This window comes from Lycorma delicatula, chromosome 5 (assembly GCF_047948215.1).
Source record: "Lycorma delicatula isolate Av1 chromosome 5, ASM4794821v1, whole genome shotgun sequence".
Classification (NCBI taxonomy): Eukaryota; Metazoa; Arthropoda; class Insecta; order Hemiptera; family Fulgoridae; genus Lycorma; species Lycorma delicatula.
Window position 1 is genome coordinate 90,452,485 of NC_134459.1, and position 25,672 is coordinate 90,478,156.

Sequence of the window (25,672 nt, forward strand, 5' to 3'; positions counted from 1 at the left end):
GACAATGTAACACATCAAAAATTTCAAAGCAGATCCCATTTGGATTTTTTTGTGATGTTCCGTTAAGATGTGTGGCACCCAACATGCACAAACCTTTCTGAAGCCTAAATGGTCATAAAAAATTGGGTTTATAACAGCTGTTGAAACAGCAGGAAAAAGAAGGGCTAGGTCGGAAATCATTGACTGATAATCTTTTCTAATTTCATTGTCGATGCGTTTCAACAAGTCCTCGATTATCAAAGGCCTCCCCGAACATTCTTCATCGTGCATGTTAATTCTGTTATTTCTACACCTTTCACACAATTTTTGGACGTTTTTTTTAATTCACTACATTATCACCATACATATCCCAACCCCTTAGGGGGAAGACACCCACCCACCTTGTGACGTTACCGGTCGCCACACCACCCCCTCTGTTTCAAGCCCTGAGGGGCTTTACCAGAGGTCGTCTTTAGATCCTCTTAACTGATTACATCTTGCAATCAACAGCTAGGCCTCGGTCAGGATGTTACTGATGTAAATGCCTCGGCAGATGTTTTGCAACAGTAAATACATATCAAATTTCACCTTCACATAGGCCTCAAATGGACATCTTCACATCCAACCTAACGTGATTCCCTCAAACTAACTAACCAAAACCGCAGAAGTGCAAACCCTGCACCTAGTACAGATTTGACAACATTGTTCATGACTGTCAATGCCTCAGAAAACGAACGAGTTTAAACTTAAATCAGTGCTACAATCATACCAACCAAAATTGTGTTTTACGCAACATAGAAATTCAGACCTACACCGAAATAAGTCGACCAGTTTAGGTCACCTAACAAGGGGAACGCAACATCATTCTGGTTCATGCAGGAGCCAGGGACAAACCTCGCACCCCCACCTGGTCCCATCATGGTGTCTCTCATGGCATTACCAAGTCACGATCAAACCGCCCTTGGTCACACGGGCTACCATACCCCGGCAGAGCAGCCACCCCCACCACCAGGAGCCCCAAATTGAATCACAAACAATACAATATAACCATGGAATGATGCCAATTCGCCTACCTCCAACCAATCCAATGCCTAAGCTAGAACCCTAGCTACCAGGATCCTACTACGATTGAGTACCTCGATCAAACTCCCTCTGCAGACCTACATACTGCAAGGTCGCGAAGAAAACCAGCCACTATAGACCATTCCTCACGGATCATCCAGTTGGTACAGAGATCCAGAAAGGAATATATTCTCTCAAGCTCCCTAACAGCTCATGAACATTTGACCTCGTATCAGGGACAGACGTAGAGGACGTGGTCCACTGTGTCATCAGTCCTGCAATCTGGACATTGACTCGAATCCACCAAACGAAACCTAGCCAAACCCGTCTGAAAGGCACCATGCCCGGCTAGAAACTCTGTGACATACCAATTGGGGGAGATCCATCTAATCGCACCTAAATTAGACCATGGAAATATATCATCCGTGTAGCGACCTGTGGGGGATTCATCCCACCTGACTTGCAAAGATGCAAGGCCCCAGTCTTCAATCTCCTGTTTTCATTCTGACTTCAATAGGTTATTTACCTCGGAAATGTAGCGTTCCTTACGCTCATTAGCCAAGATATCTATTGGTTTGACTTCGGCTATAACACAGACTGCCTCCGAGACTGTTCTGTAACTGCCTATAACAGCCAGCAAGAGGAGTCGCTGGGCCCACAGAAAAATATCTGCGCAATACCTAAAAGCCATGCAGTAAGCCCAGACAGGTGCAGCATACAGCATAATAGCTTTGCTGACACCTTTGTAAAGTATACACATGGTTCAGTAATTCAACCCCCAATCAGGATGAATGATTACGAATTCCATAAAAAGCATCAGCGGCCTTTTTTGCTACATGCTGTTGATATTCCTTGAACCGAAAATTCTCATCAAGGATAACACCCAGGTATTTTTGAATCGTAATGTACCGAATGGGAAGACCAGTCATCCAAATCCAGATTCGTCAGGAAGCAGCAAGTCGGCCCCTAAGCAACATCATTGTTGTTTTCTTTGGCTGAAAATCATCTTATGTTAGAGACTCCACAGTTGGAGTGTCTCACAAGCACGAGCAGCTTGGAATTCCATCTTGTTACACGAATCCCCCTTCATTCAGTAGCAGTGTGTCATCAGCATAAGCAATGACACGACAACCACATGGCAACCTTAAACATAACATCAAATTGAATTCTATGATTCAAAGAAGGGAACTCAGAACACTGCCCTGAAAGCATCCTTTACTTCAGGTCTTATGAACCTCCGAGCCGCCATCTCGCAGGGAAACGGTCTGACGGCTGAAATAACTTGAGAGCACTTCTAGTTCATTTCGTGTACACTTACACTTCTGCATCTGAAACAGGGCAGAGGGCCTGTCCATCACCTTTAGTATGGCATCCTCAGTGCTCTCTCCCAGTCAGAAACCATACTGGTTGTCCATTACAAATTATCAGTGGCCAACCTTAATACCCAAATATAGTACCTTCTCAAAAACCTTGCTAATCAGAGGCAAGAGTGTTAGTGGACGGTAAGAAGAACTAACAGTAGGATCTTTGTTGCCACCTTTGAACAACAACACCAAGTCTCCACACTTCCAACACGCTGGAAAGTAGTCTGTGAAGAGCACCCTATTATATATTCTAGTTAGAGGACTAAGGATCACTGGAAGTGCACGGAGCTCCATTGTGATACAATCATATCCGGGGGCCTTGTGCCATGCCATGCTACAGATCACCTGGCACACTTCCGCCTCAGTGATCTCAGAAGATTGTATGTCAGTCTTGAAAATTGCGACTTCCCGCCTGACACGCCAGTGGTATGAAACCTCACACACCATAGAGTATTCTGGGAGCAAATCATTCAGCAAAATATTAATGACACGGTCCTTATCAATTACCACACCCTCACGGGTTGACAAAGGTGACAGGAGAACATCTTTCCTGCGCTTATGTCCAAGGGCTCTGTACACAACACCTCAAGGATCTCTATTCCCTTGCTCCTGAACAAAGAAGCACCAGGAATTACGCTTGGAGTACCTAATGCTATGAAAGTACCTAGCCCTCGCTATGCAGTTAGGGCTGCATGCCAAATGGGATCACCCTCGTTTCGGCACCAATAAGGATTGGACCATTGCCCACAATACGAAGGATCCTATCCTATCCCATCTCCTCAGTGGGATCCCTGTATTGGAAATATGAACTAACAACTGTAAAGTTTTGTCCGCGAATGGAAAGTCTGACCCTGCCATATAAAAACACTATCAAGCAACTTCCTGCACAGAGTAGCAGACATACAGGTATGCCCTACACAAAACTTTTTCCAGCTGTGAAAGCCTGGCAGATTACCCCTTATTACATATGGGTGCAGCAGAAGGACATCGAGGCTCTGTTTCTCTACAATCTCACCTTACAACCTGGACTACATAAGCACCCTGGGCATTTAGTTGACAGAACCTAACCATCTAAGGAATTAAAGTACAGTGCAACGGCCCTTACATAACAGCCACACTCCTTATTAACAACTGGGTGCTCTGATTCTTTTGCAACTTCTTATAGTTATCACAGGTCAGAGCCTCGGACCTATGCAAACAATCGTCATGTTTGTGGCCCTCCTCATCACAATGGACACATGCCAAGATCATCGTACACAGCAACCAACTGTCTATAAATTTCACCCAGTTTAATGTTTTGATGGATGAAAAAGCATATGTCTCCATGTATTTCACAGTTGGTGGCAACATCGATTTTCCTATTCATTTTATAACGTAATAACTCACACATAATCAAAGATACTATAACATGACAACTTACAGAAAACAATGCAGTGTGTACATTACTAATTGGTCATGAACAACACAGGTTTGCCAACCTTAAACAGAGAAATTTCCCAGTGGTCTTTACTTTAGAGATATCCCTCATAGATTTTTTTAGATTATGTTGACAGCTAATCACTTATTTACATTAGTCTTTTTCCATTCAAAAACACATTGAGAGTATATATTATAGGTCGTAATGCAAAGGCTGTTCTGTGTTGACTTCTGATATGCCATTAAACTTTTTTCTTGACAGAAAACTTAATTTTGGAATGTCTTTGTATCTTTCAGGGCAGCTCTTGCTTGCTCAGATTCTGGGAAGTAGTAATGAAAAAAAATGATGTTTAATGTATTTTAATAAGTGAATGATTGATTTTTCCATGCTGTTTACAGATGGTAATAAAGATATGTTGCCAACTTATGATGATCTTATTCAGGCAGAAGAACTTAGTGAATTGCAAGGTAATAGTACATTCCAATTTTTATTAAAAGTTGGCTATGAACATATCACAAAAACATTGGCTGATATTCTGTAATTTATTATGTATCATTGTTAATTTTTTTTTACGTTCAATAAAAAAAAAATGTAATTAGTAAGTTAAAACCATAATTCTGTTTTGTCTTTTTTTTAATAAAGTGTTGATTTTTTTTTAATGCAGGTTTTTTCTTATTTTTTTTATTAATTTACAAAAAACACCTTTTAATTTCATACATCTGCAGGTGTTCAACTTAAAAGAGGCCCCATCTCTTAGGCTAGTATATAAATAATATGTTTTTTGTCAAACACTTGCATAATAATTTACTGAAGGTGTTAAATAAAAATGATGTCCAACCAATTCTATGTACGTGTCAACACTGTCAACCACTGTTGACTGTTGACTCTTGTTAGCTGTACCCTGTCTATTTCCTGGATGGCATTGGTAATGTTTGTCTTCAATTCCTGCAGGGTAGGTAGATTGCTTCTATAAACAATTTATTTTAAGTAATCCCACAGAAATAAGTCTGTACTAGTCAGATCAGAGGATCTTGGTGACTACAATCTTTCAGAAATGATTCTTCCACAAAAAAAAATCCTATAGTATCTTTATAGTAGAGCAAGCTGTATGGCAAGTGGCACTGTCCTTTTGCAACCAGCAGTCATGCTCATTTTCTTGCAGTAAGGCTATGAACTGTGGGATAATTTTTTGTTAGACGCCAACATCCACACTTTTTATAAAAAAAAAAAATAAAAAATAAAAACAAGGGTCCAATTATTGTTGCATGCCATATGCTTATTTTCTGTGGGTGTAGGGAAGATTCAAAGAAAGTCTGCAGTTTCAGTATCCCAGGTCCAATAGTTTTAACTTTTAACATGCCCACCAACTTAAAACCATGCATCTTTGAAAAACATTTGATCTAAATGCCAATGTTACCTCTAATGAAGTTCTTGAACCATTGACATTAGTGAATCTTTTATCATATTCAGCATTAGTTAGCTCATTGAAAAGCTGCATTCGATACGGATAAAATTTCAGCATTCTCTTCACTACAATATGGGCTGAACCTAATGAAATGTTCCTTTCCCAGTTTGGTCTCCACAAAGATTTATGAGGAGATCTTGTAACTGTCAGTTGCTTTAATGTCTGTACAACCTGCATTGGGCACATTTCTGGTGTAACATCGAACCTGTTTCACAAAAATTTTTCATTAACTTCTGAATAACACTTTTCACTGGTGCTTCCTTTTTAAATGTCTCCCTGAACTTTGATACATTACATGAAATTTCATCTCTAAATATGGGTTCTGTTCAGAAAATTACCAAACCTTATTTTTATTATTATTAATTTGACAGATTATTGGCCCTTGTCCCCTTCAAAGTACTCCCCTCCCCTTCACATACTTTTCCCAGCGGTGTTTCCACTTTGTGTGTAGCAGTCATGGATAGCTTCATTTTAAATGGCCTTTAAGTTCCATGATGAGTGTGCTTTAATGTCATCAATAGTCTCAAAACGGTGTCCTTTCATCACTGATTTTAATTTTGAAAATAAGAAAAAATTACAAGAAGCCAGGTCTGACAAGTAGGGAGGTTGAGGGAGGACAATCATCTGATTTTTGGACAAAACTGACGAATTGACAAAGCTGAGTGTACGAAGGCATTGTCGTGGTGAAGGGAAACCATGAGTTGTATCACCACAACTCTTTGCCTATCCATTGTGATGATTGAACTTTTGTCTCAATTTCATTTTGCCAGCTTTCATCTCCCATTATGATCCTTTTCATGAATGGTTCATCATCATTGGCTTTTCAAGAAGTTGCCGACAAACATTCATTCAATGTTCTTTCTGCTGTTCAGTCATCAAATGAGGAACAAACTTTGTTGCAACTCAGTGCACGTTCAATTTTTCAGTAAAAATGTCATGGCATGATCCAATTGAGATGCTAACCTTTTCTTCAAGTTCTCTGACTGACAGTCAATCGGCGATTTGAACGCACAAAATCGTTAATTTTCTAAACATGGGTGTCATCACTTGAAGTTGAAGACCTTCCTAGTCAAAGTTCATCTTCAATTGATTGACAACCACTTTAAATTGTGAAAACTATTCATAACATTGCACACGACCCACAGTCATCAATGTAAGCTTGTTTCAAAAGTTGAAAAGTTTCTTTGAAAGTTTCACGGAAAATTTTAGATTGTATCGTTGCTCCTGAAAATCGCACGTTAAAAAAATCACTACTAACACTTAAACATTCAAATAATGATAACATGAAAACTAAATGAAATATCAATAATCCAAGAACATTTGGTTACTGAGAAGGTTATGCAAAACACAGTTCTGCCAACTGCATGTCACTAAATATTTCCATTGGTGCATAATTAAAAATTTCAGTTAGTTTTCTGAATTAAATTTTCAATTATTTTCTGAACAGACTTCATAAGTTTTCATGACAAATACATTTTCTTCAACATTTAATTGCAATTTTAATAAACAACACAAAATTGCATTGTACGACAATTTCAGCCATGGAGTAATTCGTTGGTTGTGATAATTGTATACACTAAGTATTCCCAGATTAAACAACAAATGGATAATTTATACTTTCTGTATTCACATTTACATTAATTACACGTTTTCGTGTATTATCTTATATATTATACTTTATATATAATTATATATACTTTGTATATATTAAACTTTCTGACTAAAACAGACACATTTTCGTGTTAATCGGTTGACATTCTAAAGAAAAGTGAAGTCATATAGTTAATGATTACTTAACATTACTTAAGCTCAGCTAGTTCATTAATAAAAAACAAGAAAATGACAGGATATGTTTATATTTAGCAAGAGTATGAAGAAAATACATGAATCTGAACAATGTAACCTTGTTCAAAAGCCAATGGTCCACACAGACTGGCAATACTCAAATATGCAGGCAATAAATAGCCCTCCCCACTCCAGCTCCAGTCATAACAATATCTTCCATATTATTTTACCCATCTCACACCAATATAGTATTTTAACAAAAATATGCATGCAGTGTAAACTACTGAGTGATGGACCTCTTTTAAGTTAACACCCTGATTTAACTGTATGTTAACAAGTTGTATTTCACTCAGGTTTGCCATAGTTCACTGTACAAATTCCCAAACAAACTATCTTTGGAGAATTAAATCATCACTATCACTATAAAAAATATAAATTATAATTTATTAAATGGTTAAAAGATGTATATCTATAATTTGTATTATTTCATTATTTTAGCAAAACCAGTTATTTGTTGTTATTAAGATAATAATTACTGTTATCTTTTCTGCTAAGAACAATATAATTTCTATGTTGAGTACTGTTTACCTTTCTTAGCATATACATTCTATGATAAAGAATTATTCTAACCATTTTACAACAAAAGAATGACGCTAAGAAAGGTAAGCAGCACTCAACATAGAGACCAGTTACTGTTGAGATCATACTTCATTGTGATAATGGGATAGTCAGCCACCATGTTGGTAAAGTAATCATCCATATCTTCATTTAGTGTAAGGCAGATTCCCAACATATAACTGTCTTGATAGACATTAGATACCTTCCAATGATATATATCCCTATGCACTTGGAATATTTTTCCACACTTAAGAGCAATTCCATTAAAACACTTTCTATTATTCTGATTTTGAACTTCAGTATTGTAATTTAAAAAATGAAAGCTTTACCTTCACTATTAAAAGTATGCACTAGCTGAAATTTGTAGCGTTTTACTTTGAATCTTTTTGGAAGAATTTATCAAACTGTTAATTCTAGATGAGTTCTGATTCTAGATGACAAGTTGTAAGTTTGCACATGAAGTAAGATTAGCAGGGGCTTGTCTAACACAATTCATAGTTTCTTCACTTAGATCTAAACATTCCCATTGAGTAGATGTACTGAGGCAGCCTCATCCTGAAATTCTTCATAGCACTTGATAACTAACAGGTAGCATTTGACAGATAGATTCTATTAGAATTCTGTTAAAAATTACTGCTGCACTCTCTAATAAACATTGTCTACTCACATATTAGTTGTTATTGCTAACAAATGGGAGACCATGATAACTAATTAAATGCAGTTATGTTGACAGCAATAATTTTAAATTAAGCTTCATTTTAATGGAAAAAAGTTTTGTATTCGGTTCATAATTTGTGAAGTGTAACTTTTTAAAATGTTTCAAACATGATTGATCATAACTAATGCATTGCTCAGGACAATATAAACTAGTTAAGTGCATTATTTAAATATTTGGTATAAACTATATAATAAACTATAAATTGAATCATAAACTATTTATAAATTGAAGTATATATTACTATAAAGTAAATTACTTTATAGTAAGTATATTACTATAAATTGAAGTATAAACTATTTATTGAATCATTCAGGGTTATAGGTTTTCATTCTGTTTATAAAATGCAAAACATAAATTAGAATTTTTATTTCATTTTTTCCCACCACTTTTCCTTCCAGCCAGAATGTATTTTTTTCTAGCCATTCCTTATTCATATATTCAATTACAACTACAAACTTTTTCCACTTTTAGAAAGTAAAAAAGTGTCAATTTTACTGCAAAGATAATACCTAAAATTGTACTCTTGAAAGTCATATCTCCATTCATTATAAAATTATCTTAATTGCTACTTAATTATAAAAATAATTTTAACTTGACTGTTTGTATTTATAAAATGAACTGTAAACATTAAATTACTTTTAGATATATCTATTGTTTAAATTTAACTGTATATTAATATGTACGTTACACTGCAACGTATATGTTGGGAATAAATAAACTTCAGCAAAATAAGAAGGAATTTATTTAAGGTCTGTTCCTTCATATACACATGAATTAAATGGGCCACTGAGAAGTATAATCAAATTAAAATGGACCATGCATGCTATCTTATTTCTGAAGCCAAAATAGATAAGAAATATTGGTCTGAATGTTTTTACACTGTTGCATATTTAGGAAATAGATTCCTTGCAAATACAAAACTTAGAAAAAGATCCATATGAAATTTTTTCAGTAGATGGCATAATGTATTAAATTTACACTTATATGATAGCATAGTTTTTGTCGGAATTCCTGAAATATGTAAATCCTCATCCAAATTCTTTTGAGAGTATTTTAACTCGTTATATGGATACAGGTTATAAGATTCTATTAGGTAATAAAGTGATCAAAAGCGTCACATACAATTAATTGAAAAAGGTATAGAATATATTAAATTTCAAAAAAATGAATCTACTGAAAATAAAGAACAAATATTTTCAAAAGATTAATTCATACAGCTGAAAGATTATATTATGATAATTTAATATAAAATTTTAATAATAAATCCAAAACCATGTGAGCAATTATCAAACATTAAAAAGAATTTGAAAATAAAACAGATCATATAAATTCACCAAAAATACAAAAGGACATAACTTATGTTATCGCATTCCCTATTCAGGTAGCACAGGAATTAAATAATTTCTTTTCTAGTACTCCAAACAACAATAATAATAATAATTTCAAATGCCATTCACCTTGAATAGTTTTTTGATGAATTAGTATTTTTATTTTCTGTTGACACCCACAAAGTTGAGACAACAAATGTTGCAATGGAAGCACCAGATAATCCAAACAACTCTCTCTCTCTCTTGCACACACCAATGAAATTAAAAAAAAACCTGAACATCTACCATTAAGAAAAAACACAAGCATAAGCTAATTGAGCATCACTATGAATACAAACATGCCTACTTATTCGAACATAAACAAAACAAATTTTCTAAACTAAATTTAACAAACATCACATCCAATGGCAGCATAACAGTGCATTATCAGCAATACTCTATGAAGATGTTTATTGAACAAATCATAGTTCAGACATAGGTAGTTTTAATTTTATTATCTTAAAATATGAAGTTTATCATTAGTTTATATAGTTGTAGATTACTAGTTTATATACTAGATAGTAAAAATTTACTTTTCAAGGATTTTTTCCATTCATGCCCATAAGATTGTTTATATCCTCACATCAGGGTATCACCCTTTCGCTACCAATTTTTTATCAGTTTTGTATCATGAAAAACATTTTTTTATCAGTTATTTTTTAACTTGTATATATTATTTTTAATGTATATCACTGATACGATCACTTTTTACTAAAATATGACTTCATTTTATTTTTTCAGTTAAATTTTGATCTGAGACATGTCCCATTGATATTTTTCATTGGAATTTTGTGTCCCATTGGTGGCTGTTAGAGAAATAAAAAAGGACCCACTGTTTAAGAAAAAAATTGATGTGAACACTACATGACTTCCTTATATACTTATTAAATTAAATATACACAATTTTTTAAAATGAAAGTACATAAAATTTTATTTCATTAATAACTTCTGATATTTTTTTTATTGTTATTATTGAAATATTGTATATTGTAAAAGTTTTTTTACAGTCAGAGGTTAATAATTATTAATAAATCAATATATTAAGTTAAAAAAAAAGGAGATGAAGTCGGATTTGAATCGATGTGCCTTCCTCTTGTAGGATCCAAATGGTTCATTAATTAAAATTTTATTTCGCTAACTCTGGAACCAATGAAAATAAGTATCACTTATGATATATCGCTGAAAAGTTCTCTTTTTTTTTTTTTGTCTTCAGTCATTTGACTGGTTTGATGCAGCTCTCCAAGATTCCCTATCTAGTGCTAGTCGTTTCATTTCAGTATACCCTCTACATCCTACATCCCTAACAATTTCTTTTACATATTCCAAACGTGGCCTGCCTACACAATTTTTCCCTTCTACCTGTCCTTCCAAAATTAAAGCGACTATTCCAGGATGCCTTAGTATGTGGCCTATAAGTCTGTCTCTTCTTTTAACTATATTTTTCCAAATGCTTCTTTCTTCATCTATTTGCCGCAATACCTCCTCATTTGTCACTTTATCCACCCATCTGATTTTTAACATTCTCCTATAGCACCACATTTCAAAAGCTTCTAACCTTTTCTTCTCAGATACTCCGATTGTCCAAGTTTCACTTCCATATAAAGCGACACTCCAAACATACACTTTCAAAAATCTTTTCCTGACATTTAAATTAATTTTTGATGTAAACAACTTATATTTCTTACTGAAGGCTCGTTTAGCTTGTGCTATTCGGCATTTTATATCGCTCCTGCTTCGTCCATGTTTAGTAATTCTACTTCCCAAATAACAAAATTCTTCTACCTCCATAATCTTTTCTCCTCCTATTTTCACATTCAGTGGTCCATCTTTGTTATTTCTACTACATTTCATTACTTTTGTTTTGTTTTTGTTTATTTTCATGCGATAGTTCTTGCGTAGGACTTCATCTATGCCGTTCATTGTTTCTTCTAAATCCTTTTTATTCTCGGCTAGAATTACTATATCATCAGCAAATCGTAGCATCTTTATCTTTTCACCTTGTACTGTTACTCCGAAACTAAATTGTTCTTTAACATCATTAACTGCTAGTTCCATGTAAAGATTAAAAAGTAACGGAGATAGAGAACATCCTTGTCGGACTCCCTTTCTTATTATGGCTTCTTTCTTATGTTCTTCAATTGCTACTGTTGCTGTTTGGTTCCTGTACATGTTAGCAATTGTTCTTCTATCTCTGTATTTGAACCCTAATTTTTTTAAAATGTTGAACATTTTATTCCAGTCTACGTTATCGAATGCCTTTTCTAGGTCTATAAACGCCAAGTATGTTGGTTTGTTTTTCTTTAATCTTCCTTCTACTATTAATCTGAGGCCTAAAATTGCTTCCCTTGTCCCTATACTTTTCCTGAAACCAAATTGGTCTTCTCCTAACACTTCCTCCACTCTCCTCTCAATTCTTCTGTATAGAATTCTAGTTAAGATTTTTGATGCATGACTAGTTAAACTAATTGTTCTGTATTCTTCACATTTATCTGCCCCTGATTTCTTTGGTATCATTACTATAACACTTTTTTTGAAGTCTGACGGAAATTCCCCTTTTTCATAAATATTACACACCAGTTTGTATAATCTATCAATCGCCTCCTCCCCTGCACTGCGAAGTAATTCTACAGGTATTCCGTCTATTCCAGGAGCCTTTCTGCCATTTAAATCTTTTAATGCTCTCTTAAATTCAGATCTCAGTATTGTTTCTCCCATTTCATCCTCCTCAACTTCCTCTTCTTCCTCTATAAAACCATTTTCTAATTCATTTCCTCCGTATAACTCTTCAATATATTCCACCCATCTATCGACTTTACCTTTCGTATTATATATAGGTGTACCATCTTTGTTTAACACATTATTAGATTTTAATTTATGTACCCCAAAATTTTCCTTAACTTTCCTGTATGCTCCGTCTATTTTACCAATGTTCATTTCTCTTTCCACTTCTGAACACTTTTCTTTAATCCACTCTTCTTTCGCCAGTTTGCACTTCCTGTTTATAGCATTTCTTAATTTCCGATAGTTCCTTTTACTTTCTTCATCACTAGCATTCTTATATTTTCTACGTTCATCCATCAGCTGCAATATATCGTCTGAAACCCAAGGTTTTCTACCAGTTCTCTTTATTCCGCCTAAGTTTGCTTCTGCTGATTTAAGAATTTCCTTTTTAACATTCTCCCATTCTTCTTCTACATTTTCTACCTTATCTTTTTTACTCAGACCTCTTGCGATGTCCTCCTCAAAAATCTTCTTTACCTCCTCTTCCTCAAGCTTCTCTAAATTCCACCGATTCATCTGACACCTTTTCTTCAGGTTTTTAAACCCCAATCTACATTTCATTATCACCAAATTATGGTCGCTATCAATGTCTGCTCCAGGGTAAGTTTTGCAGTTAACGAGTTGATTTCTAAATCTTTGCTTAACCATGATATAATCTATCTGATACCTTGCAGTATCGCCTGGCTTTTTCCAAGTGTATATTCTTCTATTATGATTTTTAAATTGGGTGTTGGCAATTACTAAATTATACTTCGTGCAAAACTCTATAAGTCGGTCACCTCTTTCATTCCTTTTGCCCAGGCCGTATTCACCCACTATATTTCCTTCCTTGCCTTTTCCAATGCTTGCATTCCAATCTCCAACTATCATTAAATTTTCATCTCCTTTTACGTGTTTAATTGCTTCATCAATCTCTTCGTATACACATTCTACCTCATCATCATCATGGGCGCTTGTAGGCATATAGACGTTAACAATCGTTGTCGGTTTAGGTTTTGAATTTATCCTTATTACAATGACTCTATCGCTATGCGTCTTGAAATACTCCACTCTCTTCCCTATTTTCTTGTTTATCACGAAACCTACTCCTGCCTGCCCATTATTTGACGCTGAGTTAATTACTCTAAAGTCACCAGACCAAAAGTCGCCTTCCTCTTCCCACCGAACCTCACTAAGAAAAGTTCTCAATGAGGGCTTATTATTGCAGTTAAGAAAAGAAAAATCTAAATTTTTTGGATTTTGGGCTTCTTTGGACACTTCTGTTCCAGTTGATTGCAGTCAAAAGGGGAAGTGCACAATAAGATGTTACAACAGTCTTAAATCCAAAATTTCAACATCCTACAGCAAATCATTCTTGAGTTATGTAAGATACATTAGTACGTATATACAGACGTTACGTTGAAGGTAGTGAAAATGGATTCAGGGATAGTCAAAATGGATATTTCTGTTGACATCTGAAAACCAAAATTTTTCCCAATCACAATACTTCCTTTACTTTGTACAAGGAAGTAAAACATACAAAACTAAAATAAAATTATTTTATGAATACAACAAACAGTTTAAAAAAGGAAAAAATACAAAAATTCAGTGAATGAAATACATGACAATAAGAAAAAATGAAATAAAAATACAATGCATGTTGAATACAATCTTGTTTGTTTCAAAGTGTAAATATATTTACAAAATTCTTATTCAAAAATATTACAATGAAATTGTAAGTTGTACGATAAGTCTCACAGATATCATTTCTTCTGCTCGAAAAACAAAAATTTCTGTAATATAAATAAAATGGTTTTTAACAAAATGATACTGATATCAGAAAAGGTAAGACACTGCATTTCTATTATCAAAATCTGTTATTAATTTAGAATTTTCTTAAAAAAAAATATATGTAATAGACTATAGATAATAAACAATGTTTAAACGTTCCATTTAATTAGCAAAAAAAAAAGATAAATTTGTTACAAAACTCTTACCAACTCGATTTCATTTAATAAACAAAGAATAATTTTACAAATAATTATTACAGAAATTTTTGTTTTTCAAGCAGAATGATAATTAATGAACTATTTGGATCCTACACAAGAGGAAGCCACATCCATTCAAAAACTACTTCATCTCCTTTTCTTTTTTTTTAACTTAATATATTGATTTATTAATAATTATTAACATCTGATTGTAAAAAAACTTTTACAATATATAATATTTCAATAATAACAATAAAAAAAAAATATCAGAAGTTATAATGAAATAAAATTTTATGTACTTTCATTTTTTTTAAATGTATATATTTAATTTAATTAAAAAATCATACTGATATCGTCATTGAGTCATTAGCACTCAACATGTTAAAAGAAAAAGGAATTGAACTTTTTGCTGCACAAATTATAGCAATAAGTTAACTATACCTTATGAATGGTGGTATTGTCACACAAAAACAACAGATTTGTACAAATATATGTAATCAGGGTTGAAGACTGTAAAGCAACACACCATTGTGAGGCAATAAACAAGCATGTGGATATAGAACTCAATAATCCCTTTTCAGAGGAATTATAAAAAAAAAGTAGAGTTATAACTACTTATAGATACGAGTAGTTAGTAATTAAATTGAACATCTGTTATGATGCCAAGGGAGAGAAAAGAGAATGTTTTTAAACTATGTTAATTTTTCTGTTTATTGGAACGTATGTAACAGTACATAAGTTTTTATTGTCAAAAATTATTTGGAAATAATTAACGTTTACATTATCCTAAAATTATTACCCACTTTAAAACGTACTTGAAATAATTTTTTAACTATACCGGGAACAGTAACTCAGACGAGGTATTACAGTGTACCAACATTGATAAAGAAACAACTATAGGTATCAAGACGACTTATAATTTATCAAACCACGTTTTACATAAAATAAAATTTCTCGATAATATTTAATTTGTTATTAGTTGAATATTTTTATTACTTTATGAATTTTTCTTCTGTTAATTTATGAGTATGTAGTACGAAATTTTTTTATTATCTTCTAACATGGCAAGATTGAATATGGATGAATGGGCGAGTTCCTCTTCCCGTGTCGTGGTTTAGGAGTTAGTGAAGTAAGATGGTGAGTAATTTCGTTAGTTTTAAGGATAGGTTATTTTGTAGTATGTTCAGTTGCTTGTTCTTTATGTAGTTTATTTTTAATATGGTATGTAATTTTAGAATCCTTATTTAGCGTTACCATATTGTTATACCTTGTGCATTTCTTATTTACAATGAACACGTTACGTTGCCATGTGATTTATTCGGACTCTAAAGAAATGCTGTATCAATTGAAATTTTCTTTTAGTTTGAGAGTTATTGTTCAAGTATAACTCTAATTAGGTAATGAAAAGAGTTTATTGTGAGTTTTTCATCCCGTTGACATTTTTCCAAATAACATAACCTGAACGATGGAATGGTAATTTAAATTACCAGATTGTACCAACGATTAATGTTGCTAGTCTCTTTACTATTAAAACTTCTGTGATATGTTACTCATTGTAAATATGGGATAAAAATTGCCCATGGTTAGTGTACGTATAATAAAGAGAAAGGCTATTTCCTAATTAATCCGGGTGATTGGTAATTGGAACTCCTTTGATCCCAGGAGTTCTTGAGATTAACTTTTGTTTCTGTAGAAAATATTTTCACATCTGAATTATCGAGTAATTGCCAGTTTTTAAAGATTAGAGAAACTGCTAGATTTATGAAATTCATAATAAGATTTATTAATGTGCTCTGATTTAATAAAAAGGAATTAACTTTAAAAAATTTATATACGAATTAAAACAACAAAAAAAAATGACAGGTGAATTTGTATAATTTTTTTATTGATGTTTCTTTTATACTTATAATTTGTCTTAAAATCATTGGTATTAGTTAATTATTTGTGTAGCAAAAAAAAATATTTTATAACTAAAACGAATTTCTTCAGAAATTAAATTAAAAAAAAGTAAAGTTCTGATATTTCATAGTGACTGCAAGTATTTTATGTAGTAGCCAATTTATCTGCTATTTAACATGTCATTGAGCCCTCGAGCATTAATTGTGTTTTTGTGCCATTCGTTTGTGGACTGAGGGATAATTGTCACGCCTCCAAGTTTATGAAATTTTAAAAAGAGAAAGTTAACATTTTGTGAAGCCTTGTAATAGATTTAGTTATAACTATGAATTTCAATTTTAGGAGATCCAAAATTCTGTGCTTCAAGGTAAAAATAAGAAAAAAAGTCTTATAATTCAACTACTAAACCCTGTTCATACAGCCCTGGTGGTTAACCTTTACAGTCTTTTGTCAGTAGTGTTTGTTTCTGATTGCATGTAATGTGTTTGTTCAGAACGCACAATTAACCAAAATATTTCTTTTCAGGATCTTTACAGTCATAGTGTAATTAACTTGAAATGTTTTTTAGATAAGAATTATGAACTGCTGAAATTAAATAGCATTTTCAGATTAATTCAAAATTGGAGGTAGGGTCAGCTAACCTACTGTTATAAAAATTCCAAAAAAATGTATTTTAGATTTTATAAAATTCAGAGGCAAGATCACTATAACTACAGTTACCAGACTATTTTTTTTTTCTGTTGTGTTATTTGGAGGAGGGCATTCAATTTGTGCTGTTTTTAAGTACAGTTAATTATTTATATTAAGTTTACTTTTGTTATTCAGTTGTATATTTTATTTAATTAGATGAGGTTAGCATATATTCCTGTGTTGTATATCCTTTTTGTGTCAGCTTTTCTTCTTCAGACTTGTTATTGACCAAAACAAGACCGTTGTCTTATCTGCCTCACTTGCATGTTTATGGATAATAATCTCATATTTTTTTGTTGAAATACAATTGTTATGTGAAAAACTAAAATTTTTCTTGAAAATTGAAAAAAAATTTCTAGCATATGCAGTATTGTGTTTAAAAACAATAGTTATGGTCTTGTAAAACCCTTAAGCTGTTATATTTAGATATGTAGCCTCTAAAGTGACTGTCAAGCCATTCTGAGTCTGGTTACAGGTAGTACATTCTATAACATTTTTGAAAATCACAATATCAGATTCAGGATGTCTTTCATGTTTAGGTCCTATAAAACTTGTTTTTGATGCTTGACAAGAAGAATATTTTTGTTTCTTGCTGCCACCGCAACTGAATTTTGCACTTGCTGCACTAAGTCCTTTTGAAGCAGGCATCCTTGCCTTTTTTTCACTGTAAATAAGCTTTTTTTAAAGCTAGCTTTATATACATTCAATGTTTATATCAATATTTAAAAATGAAAAATATTTAAGTTTTTCTCAGAAGTAAGCCCTGTAAATGAGTAACATTAACAATTAGACCTCTAATAATATTAAATAATTAAAAATACCAAAATTTAATATAAACTTTCATTTCATCAGTTGCAATCTTCTAATGGTTCACATTTAAACCATAAATTCTGAAAGCTAAAAGAGGTTTTCTTGTCTATTGTCTAAAGAGGTGATCTTGTCTAAAGTGTATTTTATTAGATCTTACTTTAATAATATAATTTATCTACTTTTTTGCACATCATTTTTCAGCCTCCCAAAAAGGATGCAAAGGGGTCTTCCTCTAAGCAACCCCAGAAGACACAAAAGAAAAAGGAGGGGGGATCTGGAGGAAAAGCCAAAAAGAAGGTTTGTACAATTTTCTTCTTTTTGTAATGATCATCTCCCTCTCCCCCTCTCACCTTGTATGTATGTATGTATGTATGTGTGTGTGTTTGTTTCTTTCTTTCTTTCATGGCATTGACAGAACCAAGTTAACTGGCCTTTATGTTACATTTAACTTTTTTTGTGGCACTCACCCCTTTTTTAATAATGTAATTTGAGTGTTTATTTAAGAATGAAGGAATGATTTGTTTGTCATTTAAAATTTTATCTATAATTTGCCATGCCAACTTTGCTTCCGGTTTATGTGTAAGAAAATTACAGGGTGTGTAGAAAATTTATTTGTGCCACCTTTGTGTACTGTCAAGTGAATTCCTGGCATATTTACATTAGTTACCATGCGTGAACTAATTGAAATGTGTCGTAAAAATTAGATAGTCCTGCAAATTGTTGAATAATTCACAATGAAATTTTTTAATTTATAATATTTTACCTAAATAGTTTTTGTTCTCGAAACAAATAATTGTTTCGAGAAGGCAGAACAAATGTTCATGGTGAATGTGAAGTAGTCCAAATGAGGAAATTTGTAAAACATTTTATTTAGGAAAAGCAGGAAGTTCTGCACCAGGTGTGTGCCAAAGATGTTGACAGATGGACACAATAAAATTGTCTTGCTGAAGCTGCAACATTTTTGCAGCATTACAAAGATGAAGGAAATTAACTCCTTAACTGCATTTTGACTAGAAACTGATATGGTAGTCTCATTTATTTGCAAGATTTATTCTATGTAACTATATTTTTGTAAAAAAAAGAAAAGATTTTTGTGACATTTAGTTTTTAATCAAAATGACCTGTGCTTGAAAAAGAAATCCTGGCCTTGTGTATTTCTTTAATAATATAATTTGTATAATTACGGTACAGTGAAACTTAATGGACACTTTGGACACTTTGATTCCTTGGCAGATTTATGGTGTTATTAATGGACAAAATACTTATCAATAACAAACCTTCTAAATAACAGCTGCAGACACTGAATTTACCTATAAAACTGTTCAATCAGTTCTGAAGAATGGATAGCAGGAATAAAAATTGTAAATTTCTTGTTTTCTTTTGTACTCAGTGTAACTGATTCGTTAATCCGTTTTGAATTGCATCACTTCCCACTTAGACGTAGATGTTATGATTTCAATCAAGTCATCATTCCGTGGGTTTGTCATTAGCTGCTGTGCAATATATGCTGTACATTGAACACATGTAATATTTTTGCAGCATAGTACTGTATTTTTTTGTGTAGTAGCATGTTTGTGAACAGTGTCCATTATTGTAGATTGTAAATCAAACTGAAAATAAATTTAGCCATATTTTCATGCATTGTCTGCTATTGTAATGTCATTTTATGAAATTAATTTAAAGAAATTGATAAAATTTCAGTTAAACAATCTTGTTTTAATTATGATTTATTAATTTTAGTTTAAGTCTAATCAAGGTAATTTGCTATCTTATTGGTGTATTTTATTAAGAGCACTTTCAATTTTATGTTACGATATTCATATATCAATTTATGGAATATAAAAACATTTGTGAACAGATATGAAAGAAAGAAAGTATTAAATTCAGGTGAATGAGAACTTCAGTCACTTTAAACAGATTACAGACAACTTATATGTAGTAAGGTATATGTTATGTAGAGTGTAGACAGGTACACTTGACTACAACTGTTTAGCTGTAAGCACTCTGGTGGAGCTGGCCTCTAAAAAAATTTTTTCTCGTTCCCTTAACTAAAATTATGTTAGTATAAAACAGTGCTGTTAAACATAAACATTGATTGTTAAAATGTTTTCAGTAGAAAAAAAACAACAAAAATCCTATGTTTGCCAAAATCTTAGAATTTTTTTTATTACATAATTTGCCACATGTAATTCTTACAGATTTTCTTAAAATAAGTTGAAACTCAAGTAAAAAGCAGAAAAGAAGGTTTAATTTAGAATTATAAATTAAATTTATTTCCAAGAGATACATTAGATGTAACTTCTAAAAACAGTCTGTTTTTTATTGCAGATTCTAAGCATTATGCATATAAATCAAACATTTTATAATTTATCTTGTTTATAAAATGACACTGATTTATATATTACATTTTTATACTGTTTCGTAGTATATCTGAAGTTCATATCTTTTGTCATAAAATTTTCCTAGTACCTAATCCTTATTTGCTTTCAAATTGCAGAAGTGGTCTAAAGGAAAAGTTCGGGACAAGTTGAATAATCAGGTCCTTTTTGATAAACCTACATATGATAAATTATTAAAAGAAGTTCCACAGTACAAGCTGATCACACCATCAATTGTTAGTGAAAGACTGAAGGTTCGAGGATCTTTGGCAAGGCGTGCACTTATAGAGTTACTTCAGAAAGGTAATCATTTCTTATATTTTCTAATCTGATTTCAGTATTCCAGTTGTTAATGTGTGTGATTTTTTTATATACATTCACATTACACCATGAATATTATGTTGTTACAAATGTTCAATGCATCATGAACATCTGTACGTCCTGGTTTAAATTTCTTGTACCATTGTTGCACTTTGCTGTCACTCATTGAAGTTTCACTGTACACATTACTTATTTGTCAATGAATTTCAGCTGCATTACACCCCTCAGCCTGAAGAAATCGAATTATCACATGCACCTCACACTTTGTGGGCGATGCTATTGTTGTAGACATGTTTATGTGCTAGCTGCGTGTTCAGAACTAAACAAAGTGACGTGATGTGATTGAAGGCCATACTAGAGACACTCCGTAACACATATGCGCAAAGGTTCATCCGATTTTTGCGCGGGTTTTTATTTCGCGACCGATCAGACATTGAAAAAGAATAACCCTTGTATACAAGGAAACTGGATTCAGATTGGTTTTGTGTTGATCTATGGAAACTGGTTTGTCAAACGTAACTTCAGCCGTTGCCTTCTTTTTCTTATCTTCACATTCTTGAGTTTTAAAGCCATTTGACCCATTGAGGTTTTAAGCATTACTCAGCATATGCCAATTTTTTTTTTTTTTGTAAAGGCTGAAGCAATAAAATACATGAAAGTTATTAAATTTAAAAATAAATTTCATGGTCTCATGAACTAGAGAAACTTTAGCATTTTTACCCAATGGTAGGCATAATGGGGAAATTTTTATAATTCACTTATATAAATAAATTGATACTTAGTAAATTAAAATAATAACATAAAAGAAACTACACAAATGAGATTTTTGGTGCAGTAAAGCTCTGTATTCTGAATAAAAGAATAAGAAGCAAATATATCAGACAAAATAAAACATATTTTCCTATGAATAAAAGAAAGTAAATTTAAATATTATGGTTGTCTGGACCATATGCCGATTAATACTTAACTTTGCATTGAATTGTGATACCTACAGATTGGTTGTTGGGGCACAAGTCATTCAAGGAGAACTAAAGTGAAGAAAATACAAAAGTAGTTTTCATTCAGTTATTATGTTGTCAAATGTTATCATCAGATTAGTGTAATAGCTTATGAAAAATGCCTCCCATTATGAGATGTGGATAATGAATGAGCTTTCATTTGTTCTTTTTTTTAATTTCTGCAGTTAACAGTTGGATAGTAAAATTTGACCTTTGCTATGGTCAGGCTTCAGTATTATGTACAATAACAATGTGCTCAAAGTTTAAAGTTTTAAATAGAGATTGCTTTGCAGTTAGTCATTTAACAATAATATTGTTTCTAATACATTATAAATATAATGTACTAGCTGGGTGGACCCTCACTGTTTTTCATTTTCTCACTGTTTTAGAATAATACTGATAAATAGAAAAGCCTGAAAACCTCTTTCCTCCTGTTTCCCTTGTGGTGTAGACAAACGTATCTTTCGCTTCCTCTTTCCATTACCCTAGAATCTTCTATATCTCTGGAAGGGATGAAGGTTGAGACCCAAAATTCGGATATATTATGAAGCCCATAGTCTTATTTTTACGTCATAAAATAAACTGTATATTAGGTCATCATCCAACAGGAAAAATTCACAACTTCATGCCTGAGGGGATTAGGGCCTCATTTGGCTTTGAAACCTTACCTGGGATAGCACAAATCTATCCCAAAAATTTTAAAGCAATTTCTCAGTTAGTTATTGTATGATGCTGTTTCAAATGGACAGATAAACATATCACAAACTTGTATATTTATTTATTAAGAATACTGAAGAAAATTGATAATATTTTTTTTTTTTTAGGTCTAATTAAACAGGTGATAAAACACCATGCCCAGGTAATCTATACTAGGGTAACAAAGGGAGATGATGCTGCTGCGTGATTTGTTCTGTTTTTATATTTTAGATAATTACCAATAAAGTGTTTTGGTAATTTTTTTTGTTTGTTTTTATATATGTATATATATATTTCCTCTTAAAACATTTCTATTTTTAAGTTAATGCTATTTGTATAATTAAGTCGCCAGTCTGGGAACTATTTCATCCTTCTTTAATGTGACGTTGGATGACTTCTACTATGAATTACATAGTCTAAAACTATGAATTATCTGATATTGTAGCTCTTGGAGACACTCTTCATATGAGTGTACTACATTCTCCAGTTAATTTTATTGACAAGTTTGAAACAGTGTAGTGTGTTCTACCAATTGAGTTTTCTGTACGTATTAACGATACAGTAAGAGGCAAGTGGATGAATAACTACTAACACCTCATATTTTTTTTACAATTATATGATTTTCAGTTGCGCCTTCATAAGAGGACATCACTTGTGTTTATCACATGACATTGATAATTTTATATTTGAAAGTTTTATTTGTGACAAGGATGATTATGTGCCTATATAAATTGTTAACTATACTTAAATTGTTTCCATAAAGAAATAAGGATTAGGAAAGATACATTGGTATGTAAACTCTGATGTAAAACATATTGAGGTGAATATGGTTTAATTGTTTACTCCTGATAATTGAAAGGGGTTTTTTATAGCTCAAATTAAATTTTAGCTGTCTGTCAAATAAAGCATATTATAAAATTCTTAAATTGAGTTTCAGACAAGTGTGTAATAGATAATTTTGTGCTACTGCTCTTGTGTATTTGTCATTCACATTAAGCGATCAAACCACAGTAACTACTTCCTCTCCACCAAATCCATATTATCCTGCACCCTCATCCTTGGATAATTTCTAGAACAAAGGATTTAACAAATTGCAAAAAAAAAATTAATTCAGTTGCCTTAGCGTTAATTGGTCATTATGAATTGGAAAGACCATTTTTGCTGTTTTAGAAAAATTCTAAATGTTTCATATCTTTCTAAAATAAATTCAGTTTGATTGTATAAATTGAATAACAAAATAATTACATCTATAAACACTCACAATACTGTATTTAAAATATTTAATACTATGATAATTTTTGCTTTATTATCTGAAGTTTTAATAATCAATTTAAAAAGTACATTAACACGCTGACTGCCGACCACTCCGATCGTAGTATTTCGGCTTCCTTCGGGAGTGCCGCCCACTCCGATCGGAATGGGAGTTTTTAGTTCACTGTGCAGCTTCATTGTGAGTTTGGCATTATTAAAATTTGTGTGTTATTGTCTTGGCGTCCTTTTAAAACAGTATTTTTATTCGGTACGCGTACCGGTTCCGCATTTTTTCTGACATCATACAAAATGGCGGATAAACCAGGACCTTCACGACTGTTCTTAAAAAAATCTGGTGATTTTACAAAACGTAATCAGTTATCTAATGATCAACTAATTCATTATTTGGAAAACAGTGATATAATGACGATAGTTTTCTTGATAGTGACATTGATCTATCAACTTCCAGTGGTGAAAATGAAGATGAGGTTACACACGATGTCTCACCCGAAATCGTTTCACCAAATATAAATTCAAGTAGTGTATGGAGAGTGATACAGGTATGTTGAAAAAATTTACATGTACGAAACAACAGAATTTATTGGTTCCAATTCCAGGCGATGGCAAACCCCTAGATTTTTTCGAGTTAATCTTTCACGATAATTTTTTGCAAACTGTTGTCCATGAGATAAATGAATACGTTGTGGAAGTTTTTTGCCGACCAGGGATAAAGGGAAGACCTCTTATAACAAATTGGAAGTAGTTAACATTAGAAGAGTTAAAAGTTTTCCTAGGTTTGCTGCTTCACACAGCTACTATTTCATTGTCCCGACTGAATGACTATTGGAAGACCGATCCCCTTTTTGAAATTACATGTCACGAAACAGATTTCTTTTAATATTAAGATGTCTGCATTTTACGTCTAATCATAATGAGATGATCGTTTCGGAAAAATAAGATCAGTAGATTTTTTTAATAAAAGAATTAACGAAATTTAGTTCTTAAATTTCATGTTTATCACCTTTTTCCGAAACGATTGATCAGGTCCTCTGATGTTCATAGTGGAGCTGGTCATACAGACAAAGTAGTATTGCATTTACTGGATGAGAAGTTACAAAATGGGCATGCAGTGTACACCAATAATTGTTATAATAGTGTGGGTTTGGCTATGAAATTATTAGAACACAATACATACTGTACTGGAACCCTTCGAACAGATAGCAAGAATAACCCGAAAGAAGTCATCACTTTAAACCTGAAACGGGGGGATAATAAATCCATGTTTTGTAATGGCGTTCATGTCTGTAAATGGCGGAACAAAAGAAATGTAACATACATTTCTACTGAATTTGGGAATGAAATGAAAATGATCACAAACAAAAGATAGTAGAAACTGAGAAGATAGTAAGGACCAAATGATGGCATATCCATGTAGTCGTAAAACCTTACGATGGTAAAAGAAACTTTTTATGCATGTATTGCAATTAAGTGTTGTAAATGCATATTATCTTCACAACCAGTTTTTTAAGCCTGGACGATTGTATGAGTTTCGTTAGGAAATAATCAGAGGGTTGTTGTCATCTCGTACATTGATACCAGTACAACGTAACAGAAAACTGAATCTTACAGAAAAGAGTACCCACCGGATTAGCAAAATCGAAAAAACGGCTAAAGAACAAAAAGGATTGAAAGAATCGAAGCGAGTCAGCAGAAAGGAATGCAAGTTGTGCAGAAAGAAAAATGTTAAAAAGCAAACTATTTACGAGTGCAAGATGTGTTTTGGAAATCCAGGTTTATGCATAAACTGTTTTGATGAATATCACAAAATGTTAAGCAAAAATTGATGTGTAATTATTTCATTTTATTGTACTCAATTTAATTCTTTTTCCTTTTTAAACTTAAAATGTCATAATCAAGACACGTTTTCATTATCAGATTAGAAAAGTTATTTTATTATTGTATTTTCATTCAATTTTTTAAACTTACAATTTATTAATAAAACCTTTATTTCATTACAAGAATGGATTTTCTTATTTAATTGCCTAAAATTCACACGATCGGAGTTTTCGGCACCAATTAAAAAAAAATCTGTAAACGATGCCGACCACT

The 25,672-nt window shown here is 32.5% G+C and overlaps 2 protein-coding genes across 6 annotated transcripts in view; both read left to right on the forward strand.

The window, feature by feature from the left end:
• The window catches only part of Nup133 (nuclear pore complex protein Nup133), a 99,079-nt gene extending 94,600 nt beyond the window's left edge, over window positions 1–4,479 (forward strand). For 4 of the 5 annotated variants that reach the window (XM_075366626.1, XM_075366627.1, XM_075366625.1 and 1 more), the window contains one exon: window positions 4,221–4,479. In XM_075366626.1, coding sequence (XP_075222741.1) covers window positions 4,221–4,363 — 143 coding nt within the window. In that variant the 3' untranslated portion in view covers window positions 4,364–4,479. The remainder of the gene's footprint in view (window positions 1–4,220) is intronic. The other variant, XM_075366624.1, reaches the window with a different exon arrangement.
• Window positions 4,480–15,546: 11,067 nt separating this feature from the next.
• Window positions 15,547–22,574, forward strand: RpS25 (ribosomal protein S25). Its single transcript, XM_075366628.1, has 4 exons — window positions 15,547–15,660; window positions 18,121–18,216; window positions 20,417–20,600; window positions 22,441–22,574. Exons 1-4 carry the CDS (start codon window positions 15,658–15,660, stop codon window positions 22,518–22,520), a joined length of 363 nt encoding a protein of 120 aa, XP_075222743.1. The 5' UTR covers window positions 15,547–15,657; the 3' UTR covers window positions 22,521–22,574.
• The last annotated feature ends 3,098 nt before the right edge of the window (window positions 22,575–25,672 follow it).